General features: G+C 43.4%; 1 protein-coding gene across 1 annotated transcript in view; it reads right to left on the bottom strand.

Annotated features, from left to right (window-relative positions):
* The window catches only part of SLC12A3 (solute carrier family 12 member 3), a 231757-nt gene that overhangs the window by 96250 nt on the left and 120013 nt on the right, over positions 1 to 15494 (bottom strand). Inside the window, exons 10-12 of the mRNA XM_086947698.1 lie at positions 14212 to 14366; positions 9732 to 9839; positions 8402 to 8525 (exon numbers count right to left, since the gene is read on the bottom strand). Of these exons, the coding sequence (XP_086803824.1) occupies positions 8402 to 8525; positions 9732 to 9839; positions 14212 to 14366 (387 nt within the window). The remainder of the gene's footprint in view (positions 1 to 8401; positions 8526 to 9731; positions 9840 to 14211; positions 14367 to 15494) is intronic.

Genomic DNA, 15494 nt, shown 5'->3' with positions numbered 1-15494 from the left:
CAATGGTTATCCAACAGCGCCGACATCCTAGCACCACTGAAAAAACGACAAATCAAACTAGGCAGCAAGAAGGCCTCCTGGTTCAACGATGATCTTAAGAAATCCAAGAAACTCTGTCGCTCTCTTGAGAAGGCCTGGAAAAAAGACCCAACAACCATCACCAAGGACGCCTTCAAAAACGCCACCCGCATACACCACCAACTGATCCGGAATGCCAAGAAAGCCGCTTTCAAGGACCGACTAGATAACAACGCCCACAACAGCAAGGAATTATTCAACATCGTCAAGGAATTTACCAACCCCTCAGCCAACTCCAACGACATCAACCCCTCTCAAGCCCTCTGCGACTCCCTAGCCTCATTCTTCCACAACAAAATTGCAGACATACACAACAGCTTCGACAACCGACCCGAAGACCAACCCACCCAACCCCCTGCAGGACCCCCACCCCCCTTGAGCATCCTCAATGACTGGAAGCCAATCTCCACTGAGGACACCATCCGTCTGATGAACTCTATCCACTCAGGATCCCCCACAGACCCATACCCTCACCACATCTTTAACAAAGCAGACACCATTATAGCACCGCACCTCCGAGACGTCATCAACTGCTCCCTCAACTCCGCAACCTTCCCGGAAAGCTGGAAACATGCCGAACTCAGCGCCCTCCTGAAAAAACCCACAGCTGACCCCACCGAACTCAAAAACTACCGCCCTATCTCACTCCTTCCATTCCCGGCAAAAGTCATCGAGAAAGCGGTCAACAACCAGCTCGCCGCATTCCTCGAAACCAACAAATCCCTCGACTCATCACAATCCGGCTTCCGAGCCAAGCACAGCACTGAGACCGCCCTCATCGCAGCAACAGACGACATTCGAACTCTACTGGACAATGGAGACACAGTCGCCCTCATCCTCCTCGACCTCTCCGCAGCCTTTGACACGGTCTGTCATAGCACCCTATTACAACGCCTCAGAAACATCGGAATCCAAGGAAAAGCACTGGAATGGATCACCTCGTTCCTCACCGGAAGAACCCAGAGAGTCCGCCTTCCACCATTCAAGTCAGAGGCCACCGAAGTCATCTGCGGCATACCACAAGGATCTTCACTCAGCCCCACCCTCTTCAACGTATACATGAGCCCCCTCGCGGTCATCGCACGCCAACACAACCTCAACATCATCTCCTACGCCGATAACACTCAACTGATCCTATCTCTCACCAGAGACCCTAACACTGCCAAAACCAACCTGCATGAAGGAATGAAAGAAGTAGCCGACTGGATGAAGCACAGCCGTCTGAAACTGAACTCAGATAAAACAGAAGTCCTCATCCTAGGCACCTCCCCCTCCGCCTGGGACGACTCTTGGTGGCCAAAGGCCCTTGGAAATGCACCCACCCCGATGGACCACGCACGGAACCTGGGCGTCATCCTGGATTCCTCACTCTCGATGAACAGACAAGTCAACGCCGTTTCTTCATCTTGCTTCAACGTTCTTCGCATGCTCAAAAAAACATTTCGTTGGATCCCCACCGATACTAGAAAAACGGTCACCCACGCTCTGGTCACGAGCCGACTGGACTACGGAAACACCCTCTACGCCGGTACCACCGCAAAACTCCAGAAAAAACTCCAACACATCCAGAACGCTTCAGCCAGGCTCATATTAGACATCCCGCGTAAAGAACACATCTCTGGTCACCTGAAAAACCTCCACTGGCTCCCCGTCAATAAGAGGATTACTTTCCGGCTCCTAACCCACGCACACAAAGCACTCTACGAAATCGGACCCGAATGCCTCAACACACGACTGTCCTTCTACACCCCCTCCCGCCAGCTACGATCCTCCAACCAAGCCCTTGCCACTGTACCTCGCATCAACAAAACCACCATGGGAGGTAGATCCTTCTCCTACCTGGCAGCTACAACCTGGAACTCACTTCCCACTCACCTTCGCCTTACTCAGAACCACCTAGCATTCAGAAAGCAACTTAAAACATGGATATTTGACAAGTAATTCCCCACCCTCCTTCAAGCGCCTTGAGACCCTCTGGGTATGTAGCGCGCTATATAAATTTATTGACTTGACTTGACTTGACTTGACTTGAATATAACTCTTTTGAAAGAAGAAAAATCATGATAAGTGACAGGATAACATGTAACACTGAGTATGTAATATATGTCCGTTAATGTGATTGCCAGAAACTTTACACTTGTAGAACTATCAAAAAATTGAAAGTAGGGACTCTACTCCACATAATGGCCATAATAAAACTGTGACAGAAGTTATACAATGTTCAACCACTTAATGGAATTCCAACAGGGTTCCATGGAGGAATTTAGATACTATGGTATCAAACATATAAGTAAGCATCCTCAGGGTGAGGACAGAGAATTGAAACTGAGGAGACAGGAATCAAGACTGATTTTAATGATGGGAACTGAAGCACCGTGGTGCCTCAATAATGATGAGGCATTAAATGTACATTTGTGATGGGTATTGTTTAGTGAAGGACATGAACTTTGATTTGCTTTTATCTAAATATGACATTTGGAGATATATTTTACATAATGAATTCTAGACTGAGTTATATATATATTAGGGGATGAACGTCATGTTTAACTAAATAGGTGACTCTATCACATGGCCTAGAGATCAATATCATAGTTTGAACTCATGCGAGTATTGCCTCCTTTATTGCCGGTGATTATGGGTATCAGATAGATTAATATGATATGCGATACAGTGCAGAATTTAATGTGTTACAGGGAAGAGGGTGTGTATTCATACAGACTGATGAGTGAATATATTGGTATCATTGTTGAGAAGCTGTTATTACTAAGGCTTATCTATATTGTGCATTTTGTTATCAAAAACAACTTTATTTGTGAAAAATGACACATTGGTACATACACAAGGAGTGCTTCTGTATGATTATTGGATAGCATTGTAGATCATCTATAACTAATAATGAGTTGGTTGGAAAGGGAAATGTACAGCTAAATCTCATATAGTAACTGAGTAAATTTAGGATTGATGTACATGGGCCTTATTGGGTTAGGATTATTTACCATTCACCATAAGGATGCACTGGGCAACTGTCAGGTACGCCTTATGGTATGATTGTACTAGAGTGTGGGTTATAGGGAAAGTGAAGCCTATACCAAAATCATATATAATGTGGGGTGTATTTCGAAATGTTGCACCCGGCACTTTACTGAGTGAGGAATGTTTATTATTCCCCAGATGACTGCATGAAGTATTTTGTTATGTACGTGTGGACCATATGAATGTACGTGTGCACTTTATAACAAACGACTCTGATGCCGGGAAATTTGGAACATTACCAGGGATACATATAGCACTTTGTATTAATTGTGCGAATGCTTTTGTGTACTTGAAAAAGCTGAATTATATGGCTCATTTTGCTCTAAGCACATAGCACTTTATGACTAGTTATCACTTGTTATAGCGATATATGATGCACATTATTGCATATGCCCTGTTTACATAAATGCACTAGTGCACTTTTTGATATCGGACCTAGGGTCAGATGTACATGGACTCAGGTTTGCGATGACCTAATGGCTAATCTTTGTGATGCGCTATTAGGAAATCGCAAACAGCTATGTACAACAGTGAGTGTTACACTGTTTGTGATTCCCGGTAGATCGTACATTGACTTGGCTCATTAATATTAATGAGATAGGTTACAATTCGGGGAGAACTAAAATCACAGGGGTGGTGGCAGACCAACATGCCCGTGACTGCTTTTAAATAAAGCACATTTTTTTTAATGAATCCTGTCTTCCTTGAAGCAACCAGCTCCTCTTGCTACCAGTTCGGTGCCTTTCCTCACCCATTCCTAGGCTGCTTCTGCCTTGTGGGAGAGACTAGATAGCCAGCCTGACAGCCTGTCCATAGCCTCCTCTGCAGCCAGTCGTAGCCTTTAGGTGCTGCCCTAGGTTCCTGTAGCCAGGCATCTGCCCGCTCACTGTGTTCCTGCTACCCGCCAGTGGTTTCCCACCGCTCACCTCCCCAGCACCCCTTCCCCTCCCGGGACCTACTTAATGGAGGCTGCAGCGCAAGTGAGCAACCAGACTGCCGGTTTCAGGAAAACCGCTCAGGTGAACCTTGAAGCAAGCCAGGAAGATATGAGATGCTGGTATGACCAGAATACCACTCTGGTTGAGTTTCAGCCTGGCCAGAAAGTGTGGGTCATGGCCCCAGGGGAGCCGCGTGCTCTCCAGGACAAGTGGACTGGGCCATTTGAGGTGGTGGAGCGCAAGAGTCATGTCACCTATCTGGTGAACTTGCAGACTCCAAAGAACCCTTTGAAGGTCCTTCCTACATGTGAACCACTTCAAACATCACTTTGAGGAGTCTTAAGTAAATATGCTCTTGGCAACAGATGATAGGGTGGAAAAGGAGAGTAAGCCTCTTCCTGACTTACTGTCTGCCAAGAAGCAAGATGGGTCAGTGGAGGGTGTGAACTTCTCTCCTGCAATGACCTTGGAACAGCAGAGTGGCTGTTACAGTTTCTGGAGCAGTTTTCCCTGACCACAGGAGTCACCCATGGTGTGGACACTGGGGATAGTCTACCTGTGAAGCATAACATTTACAGGATGACTGACAGGGTCAAACCCAGCATCAAGGCAGAAGTTTCCAAGATGCTGACCTTAGGAGTGATAGAACTCTCCAACAGTCCTTGGGCCATCCCAGTGGTCTTGGTCCCAAATGTATGCTGCACCAAGTGCCACGCCTGAACTGTGGTTCTGTGTGGACTACCGTGGGCTCAATGCCGTCACTAAGACTAAGACACACCCCATTCCCGGAGGTTATGAGCTCATAGATCACTGTGAGCTGCCATGTTCCTCAGTACGTTTGATTTATACGCTGCGCTGCGGCCGTAATTTTTCCCCGGTGCTGAAAAATCCCACATGTGTGCGGTTCAGAGGTGGGGCGCAATTGAGCGAGAAGCTTTTGCTCTGGTCAGGGCACTAAAGAAGCTTAAGACCGTACTTGTTTGGCACTCACTTCTGGGTTCAGACAGACCACATTCTCCTCAGATGGTTGATGTAGATGAGGAGTGAGAACCCAAAACTATTGAGGTGGTCCATCTCCCTACAGGGAATTTAATTTACAGTGCAACACACCCTGGCACAGAACACTTCAGTGCACCCACTTACCAGGCCTTAACCTTCCCTTTTTCTACATGTAAGATACCCCTAAGGGAGGCCCAAGGTACCCCCATGAGCAGGGTGCAGTGTATGTGGAAGGTAGGATATGTGTTGGTGTGTTTTTATATGTCCTGATAGTAAAATACTGCCACTTGTTTTTTACTTGAAAGGCATGTCTCTCCCATAGGTTATCATTGGAGCTGCTTTGTAACATCTTACTTGTGTAACTTTCAATAGGGAAGAGATTGAGATTTTGAGTTTGGGCTCCCTGGGCTCAGAATTTAAAAATACATATTTTAGTGAAGTTGGTTTTGAAATTGTGTGTTTGAAAATGCCACTTTTAGTAGGTGGTTCTATATAGATGGGGATGATTCCTTTAGGAGGACAGGGGCTTGAATCAAAGGTACATTTATCACAAAACACATTGCCCCTGACACCATGGATTACACAATTTTTTCTTACAGAAGACCCTTTTATTGACTCTGTATATATTCAAATATATTTTTTGCTTTTTCTTTTTCTATTCTTTTATCACATTCCAATTTTCCTTTTCACCTTACATATAATAAATTACCAATATTTAAAACATTTTTAGCATACTGTACATTTATATACATAAGATTATTGTCTATTTTTGTACATTTAAAGAAACACAACTATTTTATATACACAGTGTCCTACTAACTTAGGAGTGTCAAGATCTAACGTTCTCTTGATCTTATCCACATTCATAAACGGTGGTCCTAACTCGTGTGGCTAAACCCGGAAGTCTACCGGTGATGAGGACGTTGAAAACGAGAAGGCGAAGAGATGTCGAAGTGAGCCAAGAATAAGCAGCGAAAAGAAGAAACAAGAAATCCAAAAGAGACAACCAGCCCATGGGTCCTCTAAGAACGACGGTGGCCACCCTCTGATCCCCTCGATGCAAGTAGTAAAGAGGAACCGAGGGTGACAATAGGAACAGTACCCACCATCTCCAACAAGGCGGATTGAGAAGCTTGTCCTACAGCATTGTAACCACAGCCCTGAAGAAGACCTTGATATAAACAAGAGTGCAGATCCCACAACGACAAGGTCGAAACGCATCGGCGATATATAATGGTCATAAAGTATAAATGAAAGTTAGATATTGCTACTAGCAGTTGGTGGAAAAAAGACACAACTTCCGCTATAAATACCAAGAGTTAAACCATAAGACACACTGCTTTTGACCACACGAGTTAGGACCACCATTTATGAATGTGGATAAGATCAAGAGAACATTAGATCTTGACACTCCTAAGTTAGTAGGACACTGTGTATATAAAATAGTTGTGTTTCTTTAAATGTACAAAAAGAGACAATAATCTTATGTATATAAATGTACAGTATGCAAAAAATTTTGTAAATATTGGTAATATATTATATGTAAGGTGAAAAGGAAAATTGGAATGTGATACAAGAATAGAAAAAGAAAAAGCAAAAAATATATTTGAATATATACAGAGTCAATAAAAGGGACTTCTGTAAGAAAAAATTGTGTAATCCATGGTGTCAGGGGCAATGTGTTTTGTGATAAATGTACTTTTAGTAGGTGGGCATTTGCTTGTTTAACCATCTTGTACCTCTGCCTGCCTGTGGAATGAAGTTTGATTTAGACTGAGAGGGTCCTGTGTGTTCATTAACTCTAGACAATAACACAAAGGAAGCTCAGGTGTTGCCTACATAGCCTGATGAGCCATCACCAGGCCGATGGGTCTTCCTGACCTAGAGTGGTGGGGGGAGTTTTCACTGACACCTGAATAGGGCTTTGGCTGCCCTCTCGCAATGCTGTCTCCACCCTCCCGGAGTATGTCTGGAGCCAAAGCAGGAACTTGTAAGCAACAATCACCTTCTTTTGAAGTAAGCCTACTTCAAGGACCAAAAGGCCTATAAGTATTGGACCTAAAATCCCAGACTTTTAGAACACTTCTGGAACCTCTGCCAAGGAAAATAGCTGAGTAGCTGTGAGGAGGAGTACTGCCCCTTTGCTGTGTGTTACTTTGTTGGGTTGGCCTGCAGTTGCCTCTTATGCTTTGGAGAGGAAAAGGACTGGACTTTGATATGTATCCTGCGTGTGAAGTTTCTCCAAGGGCTTGTGGGTGCTTGCCTCCAGTTAAGAAGTCTCAGGGCCATCAAAGACTTCATCTACAGCATCCCTGAATTCCACTTCTGGGAGTTCTGACCTGCCTTGTGGTGCCATTTCCAGTCTGGGCTCTTGGAGGTTGTTTTGCTTTTTAAAACCATCACAATCACTGAATCGCAATTCCAGCACCTCTTTTTTCTGACATAGCACCGCCGTGTGGGAGATGTACAAATGCTTTACACTTGCCTCTGAGATCGGCCTGACTGCCCGTACCAAGCTACCTGGAGGGGTGAGCATGGGTTATCTTGGATGTGTAATCCCCTTATCCGGACTGGAGAGAAGGGTCCCTGCTTGGAGAGGGTATAAACCTACCAACTAGAGACCCCCATTTCTGACATCATTCAATAAAAATACTCACAATTACCTCCTGTGGTTAACGTATACGAGTAATTGGCAAGCCTGAAATTGGTGCCACCGTAAAGGCTTCTGGAGATATCAATAGGGAGGAGAAATATTTAAGTGTACAAGCTTTCAGTCAGCCCTCTTCATCCATTGGCCTCTTCAAGTGTCATTCAAATTTGCTTTCAGCGACCACAGCATACATCATAGAGCATTTGTTGAGTCCCTTTTATCCATTGGCTCCATTCACTCAGAGTGATGGCATTTTGATTTTCCATGTGTGCACATCTGCCTAAAGTCCCCTTTGGTGCCAAGACTGGTCGCCAATCTGTATTTTCATTTCAAGTTTTTTTTATTTTTGCAACAGTTCATTTTCAATTCCTTTATTTTGCAAAGATATACGCAGGTCATAATTTAGACAGCAGCATTTACATGTTGTAATGTTTTTTTAAATTGTAATGTTTATTGTATGTTTGCTAAAAATTAAATCAACACAATCTTGTCAAAGCCAAGCTTCTTGGTATTGCCCAAGCGTATTTGCAGTTTGTTGAGTGAGCACTCCCAGGGTATCTGTTGCATCAAAGTATATGGAAATCAAGCACTGTTAAGTATGTCTTTCGAAATAATCTGGTTAGATATAACCATCAAATAACAAAAAGAAACAACATTTAACTGGCATCAATGTCATAATGAAAACACAATCTAATGATCTTACCAATAAGAATGAAAGCCACAGCAATAATAAATGTCAGTATGTAACCCCGGATGGGTTCGTTGTTCTTCCCGTACCCCTTGCCGAAGAATCCAATTACGGGGTAGAGGTTATCCTTGCATAGGCACTGTGAACACCAAGTACAGAAGAGAAATTACAAGCCTGGGTAATTACAATTTGCTAACATAATTTACATGTACAGTTCATAACTCCAGAAGAGTGGGATGTGCAATGAGGACAAACCTGCTCCTCCTCTCCATGTTTTTACATAAAGATAATCAAAGCCAAATACAAATGTATATCAGTTGATTAAAGCCAATATCTTTTTACTATCAAATTTGCATTCTCGGATCCTTTTGCTCTAACTATTTTGGCGGGTAGAAGTATAATTCACTAAATGATTAATCTGAACTATTCACATGGAAGCAAGTCCTACTTCATGTAAAATTAAGTAGATATGAAACCTCTCCCAAGGTTAGCTGAAGGTCAGACAGCTCTCTCAAGGTTAACTGAAGGTCAGGCACCTCTCCCAAGGTTAACTGAAGGTCAGGCACCTCTCTCAAGTTCAATTGAAGGCCAGGCACCTCTCTCAAGGTTAACTGAAGGCCGGGCACCTCTCCCAAGGTTAACTGACGGTCAGGCAACTCTCCCAAGGTTAGCTGAAGGTCAGGCACCTCTACCAAGGTTAACCGAAGGTCAGGCAGCTCTCCCATGGTTAACTGAAGGGCAGGCATCTCTGCCTCACTCAGGGGAAGCAGGAGGGAGCCGTCAAGGCATAGTCAGGAATGGGGGTGTATGGTAGAACGCTGGTGGACATTTAACACTTGAATAGCCCGCAATAACGTTAATGTACAGACAGTGTGACAACTTCCTAAAAACGGCAAGTCTTCAATTAACAGTAAAGGTTTAGTAGAGTAGTAAAAATTATTTCCCTTTAAACGTTGGATGAAACCAATAGCTCTTTGTAGTCATGTTCAAAACTGTTACCAAAAACGTATGCAAAGCCAATACTGGCTTTATCTTTGCGTGGGCTTTCTATGAGTGAACCATGTGCTAGTGAGGCAGACATCATATGTCCATGTTCTGTGGAAAGCATTTAACTCAATGCCCGGCCGCACAACTTGCAAGTATACAGACGAAGTCTGCACATATTAATGTGGGCTGTAACTTTAGAACTAGCTGATTTAATAACTAAATAAGTACAGTTGCGTACTGCAACAAAATGTAATGCCCACCTTCTGATAGCAAATATCTTTGCTGTAAATATTCAAAGAAGTATAGAATAAAAATGAATGGACAATAATATATAAAATGTAAATCAGCCATCGCCTACCTGAAAGACCTTGGGGGCAGAAACCAAGCAGGCCAAGGCAGATGAGAGAGTGGCTCCAAAAATCCCAGCGGTGACCAGTGGAGCGAATCCAGACACCATACTCATAGTCTGCAACAGAGTAAACCCTGCATTGTTACTGTGCCAAGAATGGAGCATTCAAAGTTTACAAAAATGGTCTTTGAAGTCATAAAGTACATTTATTTACATGTTCACTTAAGAGTCTATGTAAAGAGGGGAGGGAAGTGGGCCATTGGGAGTGAGAGTGGAAGTCGAAATGGCGTTCACTGTAGGTCTGAAGGAAGAAAGTCGAAGTCAAGATGGTGGGCTCTTGAGAACAGAGATGGAGGAACGAAAGGCACTACTCGGGGCTCCAGAGAGGGAGGATTGGGAGTCAAGTTGTCAAACTCAGAGGGGAAGGAATGGAGGTCAGGAAACTGGATAAAAGTCCCCACAAGGGGCAAGGAATATCACAATGGAAGAGAAGTAAATCAACATGGACGGCTCAGAACAGCAGACAGGGTGTGATGTTAGTTAAAACGGAGATTCTGTGTAAACCAGAGAGTGAGGAATTGAATGTCAAGATGGCATGCATCCAAAAATTGGGGGAAGGTATAGAAGCCATGATGGGGTGCACAGAAGAGTAGAAGGCGGGCGGGAAATGAAAGCAACACCACAGGACAGTGGAGGGAAAGCATGAAAGTTTCTAAGTCAACATGGTGCATTCATGAAATAGTGGGGGATTTGTAGTCAACAAGGAGGGGCACTTGTAAGAGTCGAGTGGGGAAATGGAAGTTAATATGAGGTTCAAAGCCGAGTAGAAAACAAGTAAAAAGTAGAGGGGAATAAGTGGAAGTTAAGAAAGAAGGAGTTCGAGGAAGGGAACAGTAAGATGCTATAATATCACTTACTGTGACATGGAAACATATTAGCAGCACAGTACAATCTGTGTTTAGCTCAATGGTATAAATCTTTGAAGAGGCATCACCATCACTGGTACACTCTATGGGCTTCCCTTATTTGTGTCAAAGACATATATATATACCATAGAATGAGTTCCCTCATCAGTTTTTCCTTGATCCCAGCTTGGATTGCAGAGTATTATAGAAATAACAATACAAGTGCTTCATTTTACTTCATGCAAGAAGCATGCCACATTTCTGATAAGGATGGATTCTGGAGTTGTACTATTTCAGGCATGGTACATTCTAATACATTTAGTTCTGCATTCAGAATGAAACATAAAACCCACAAGCACCCAAATAAAAAAAAAATGTAACCCTGCCTAGGGTGCCTGCCTGCCAATAATGCACATGGCGTGCCCCTGATTATACTGGCTGGATCAGAATACATAATGTTTTATTAAAACCTGACCATGTACAGCCACGCTGCTTCAATCACTTACTTCACGTCAGAAACTGATATGGGTGGTAGAATAAAAGTGAGATGGCCACAGATGCCACCCCAATGTACTAGAAGATGTAGAACTAACAGCATTTCCTAAACGTAAGTAAAAAGAAAAAAAGTTCATACCAGCCCCACATTGGAGCCCATAGATAGAATGGGGGGCATGTTTGGGTCATGACAGCCCATCCAGATGTGGTTGCAACACTGAACCCAATGTTTAATATTTAAAAAAACACAACCTTTCTCTTCAAGCCAGGTTATGCTCGAAGACTCTGTACCCTGGCTAACCATGGTACTCACACCCGGCTTCCAGAGTACAGATTATCCTTATAAAGCCCAGATAACTATGATACTCACTACCTGTCCCATTGCAAACCACAGTACTCACAGATTATTTTCTGTGGTCATGGAGTACTGAGGTACCGCCACAGCCTGTCTCCTGCCCCACCACAATGGCACACATTGTGACTTTCTTTTCTAGCACACCATCAGGGCATTTGTAGCCTTGCTCGGCCAACAGTACTTACAGACTTTACCTTGGCATCCTGTGGTACTCAGTCACAGCTTGTCTCCTGGCACACCACAGGATGCTCACACTTTCCCTTCATGCAGGCTACCCAGGCAGGTACTCACAGCCAAACTCTTGGCATAGTACAAATGTAATTACAGTCCGTCTCCTGATGCACCTTATCAGTACTAACACACTGACGTTGTGCACACCAACTTAGCACACAGATCTTGTCTCCTACCATGATATAGCGTTAACAACCAGTGTTCTGACCCACATCAGGGTAACTCAATACCTGTCGGCTGACATATAACAATACTCACATCCTGTCTCCTGCCATTCTTCAATACTCGCTTTCCCCTACAACCTTGTCACAGCACTCACAACCATTCTGCTGAAACACTGAGATACACACTACTGGTTTTATGAAATAGCACAGTACTCAAAGCCTGTCTCTAGGAATGCCTGCAGGGTACTGAAAATCTGTCTCCAGATACAGCTCTCGAGCAAGCAAATATGCATCATCTGCTCTGCTGGATGCAATTAAACTACTTTTCTATATCCCTTTCCTATGAAATATTACTAGATAATCATGGGAATCCAAATGGCTAAACTCACCTTCAAGGTAAACCAAATAATTTCATTTATGGGACTGCAGTGAGTGCAATTACTTTAGCATGCCTGTTGCACCATGTTTCTGCCTACACTACTCCACAAAGGGTTGATGATGGCCTTCTTCAGGGCTAAGTGTGATCCCAAACTGATCTATACACACAATCATACAGTCAAAGTCAATATCCTAATTAAAAAGAACATATTTGCACCTCAATGGTTAGTTTCTTTATAGTGCAGAATCCTAGCAAAACTAAAAATTAAGGTTATACTCATGGCAGCTTTAATAGTACCCTACCAGTAAGTACAAAAGCAGAAGCAGTGATCACAAAGGGAAATGGAGTAAAAACTCTCCTAACATGAAATAGTGAAAAGGCGATTGCTGTACACATGTGTAGTTCATCATACAACTTACCGTATCAATGCCTTAGACATTTACCATGGTTAGGATGAGGGTGCATTCTCCGTAGTCCAAAACTTTAATATGCTTGGAAAATTCATTAATGATTGTAAACTGCTATTTCTATTAATATGCCGAATAGCCTTATAAACTAAAGCCCTGGAGCGTAGTTCCCAAGTGCAATATATATAAATAAATGATAATTGTCACATTCATGTCACGTAACTCTGGAGTCTTATCTTGCCCCACACAGTCCTTATTGTGGGCACCCCATTGTGTTGCATTTATACATTGGCTACTGTGATCGATAACATGTCCCACTATGCCATCAAGATCGACCATCTCAAATTAGGGTGTTTTTCAGCACATTCCAGTTTAGCATTAAACTTTCTGGTCGTGGTCAGTGCCAGTAGTCATTGTTCAGACAACTGGAAGTGCTGTGTTTGTTAGCACTCAGGTTGTTTAAACTGGCCTCCCTACTCAATGAGGGTCAGGGCATTGATGCTCAGTGGATGAACCAAAAGCAAGCCCATCTGCGCCTATCGGTGTCCAGCCGGGGCCAGAACCCCTGGAAGTTCACCTAATAAGAGGATTAGTTACTCATCTGTAGAACTTCACCATTAAAAGCAGCCATTTGGTAAGAACTGCTACCACAGTCTCGACCTGAAGTGTCTTCTATATAAATATAGGTCATGCAACCAGATAATATGGCAGTTAGAAATAAGGCGGCCAAGCTGCTAAGATGGCTGCCATGCCCTGCACAAAGAGTGGTTGTCCAGGGCCTGTACTATCATGGTTGGAATATCAAAACTCCCTATATTTAGGCTGTCTGAAATCAGAGACCAAGAAACTCCAGGTGACCCAAACTGCTGCCGGGATTCTTTTGAGAATCCCACAGCATCAGGCAGCTTCGCCGGCATTAGCCTCACTACATAAGCTGTTGATAAAAAAAAAGGATTCAGTTGCTCATTATAGGAAGGGGATACAAATCCTACATCATTTGATTCACCCCTATTGTCCTACAAGAGACTTAAGATCCACCAGGAACCTAAATCTGCTTCTCGTCCCAATGGTAAATAAGGCCAGGAGTGGGGGGACGGGGGGTGGTGGCGCTTGTTTGCCTGCTTGGTTCCCAAATTATGGAATTCCCTTCCTTTAGCCTCTGGCAGAATGACAGTTTACTTACTTTCAGGAAACAGCTGAAAACCTACTTGTTTGTGTAACCATGATGTCCTAAGAATCTGGCAGACCTTTGAGCACTGAAAAGCCTGTTTGGTACCCATGCCCTTAAGAAATGCTTTGACTGGAATTGAATTGAATTAGTCATGCATAGATGGATTCCATACTTTACATGTATGTTGACTTATGCCTGATAACCGGCTATTTGGTTCTGAATGTCTTCAACCATGCCAATTCAGATAGCAAGTGTTACTATGTGCAGTCACAATCATTTGTCTCTCATTTAATTATGCACCAATCAGAGGCAGTTGGCTATGAGGTGGATTTTCAGGGAATAATATATAGAAAACAATCTTGTCTTTATACGTTCATCCTACCTGATACTGGTTGCTGAGTCCATACTGGCAAGTCTGCTTCTGAGCACAGTCAGTGAAATTCCACCCGTAGCTGCAACCAAGCCCCTCACAGTCCAGGGAATCAATGGGAACTGTATCATTGAGACTGCCTGAGGCCTCCCGGATTACACAGGATCCTGGAAGAGAGAACTATGTTCATTCCATCAAGGTAATGTTCACAATGATACTGAAATGTTCATCCAATTATGTTCAACAGACTTACTTGCATCCATCTTGTAACATACGTTATTTTACATTTTGTAAATTAAATCTGACCCCTAAGTTATATCCCACATGAAAGACCTTTGGTTGACTAATGCTTTCCCTTGTGTTTGAGATTGTCTTAACAGATGCAGTTATTTGTAGTGTAATATCACAATAGGGAAATAGCAGCCACGAAAACCTACCTGCATTTTATTTTCTAAATAACATCTTCCAATGGGCTCTGTTAAGGCACTGCAGCCAGAGGGGTGGTGGCCATTTGTTGGCTAGCCTCAGCTCATTCAAAACCTTTTGTTCATTGGTTAAGAGGTGGTGGGCTGGAGGTAGGCTAATGCACCAAAACTCCAGTAGAACATAAGAATTGCAATTAATGAATTTCTAGAAATCAAAGACAACTTACAGTATTGAGGTGGAAACTAAGCTTCAATTCTTCACACACCGAAGTTCTGTAAATATGGACACCTGGCTAGCATTAATTTTCAATAGACTGAGGTACATGTAATGCACATTTGCAAGGTATACTGAAAAGGACTAGCTGACCCATTCAGTTCTCAAAGCGATACAGGTCAAACAAGGACTGGTGTTACCTATGAAGGCAAACAGAAGACGTTAAAGACCTAACATGCAGAACCTACCGATCAAAAATAAAATAGCCATAAAAATTCCTGAGGTTCTCTGACTTCCTCTCTTCTCTTTATTGAACAACTCTGAGGAAATGCTATGTCCTGCAGCTCAGCATGCAGAATATGTCTTCATATTCAGTAACTCAACATCAACATATAAAAAACACGGTCAAATCAAGGTCCCAAATGTAAGGTGTCAAAAACATCAGACAGCCAATGATGATCACGCAAGTAGATGTGAGAATATGCCTTGCATCCGGTGTGTGCAGCGCTCTGTAAAATAGGGGTGGGCGTGTGGCTCCTAGACATGTAGAGGGGTGCGAAGACCACAATGATGAAGCATGACACCAAGGGCCCTGTTGGTGTGTGAGGGGTATTGTGCTCCCCACCACAGTAGGGACCACCACCACAATCCCCCCC

This window comes from Lissotriton vulgaris, chromosome 12 (assembly GCF_964263255.1).
Source record: "Lissotriton vulgaris chromosome 12, aLisVul1.2, whole genome shotgun sequence".
NCBI lineage: Eukaryota > Metazoa > Chordata > Amphibia > Caudata > Salamandridae > Lissotriton > Lissotriton vulgaris.
This window is presented reverse-complemented; position numbering and strand designations above follow the sequence as displayed.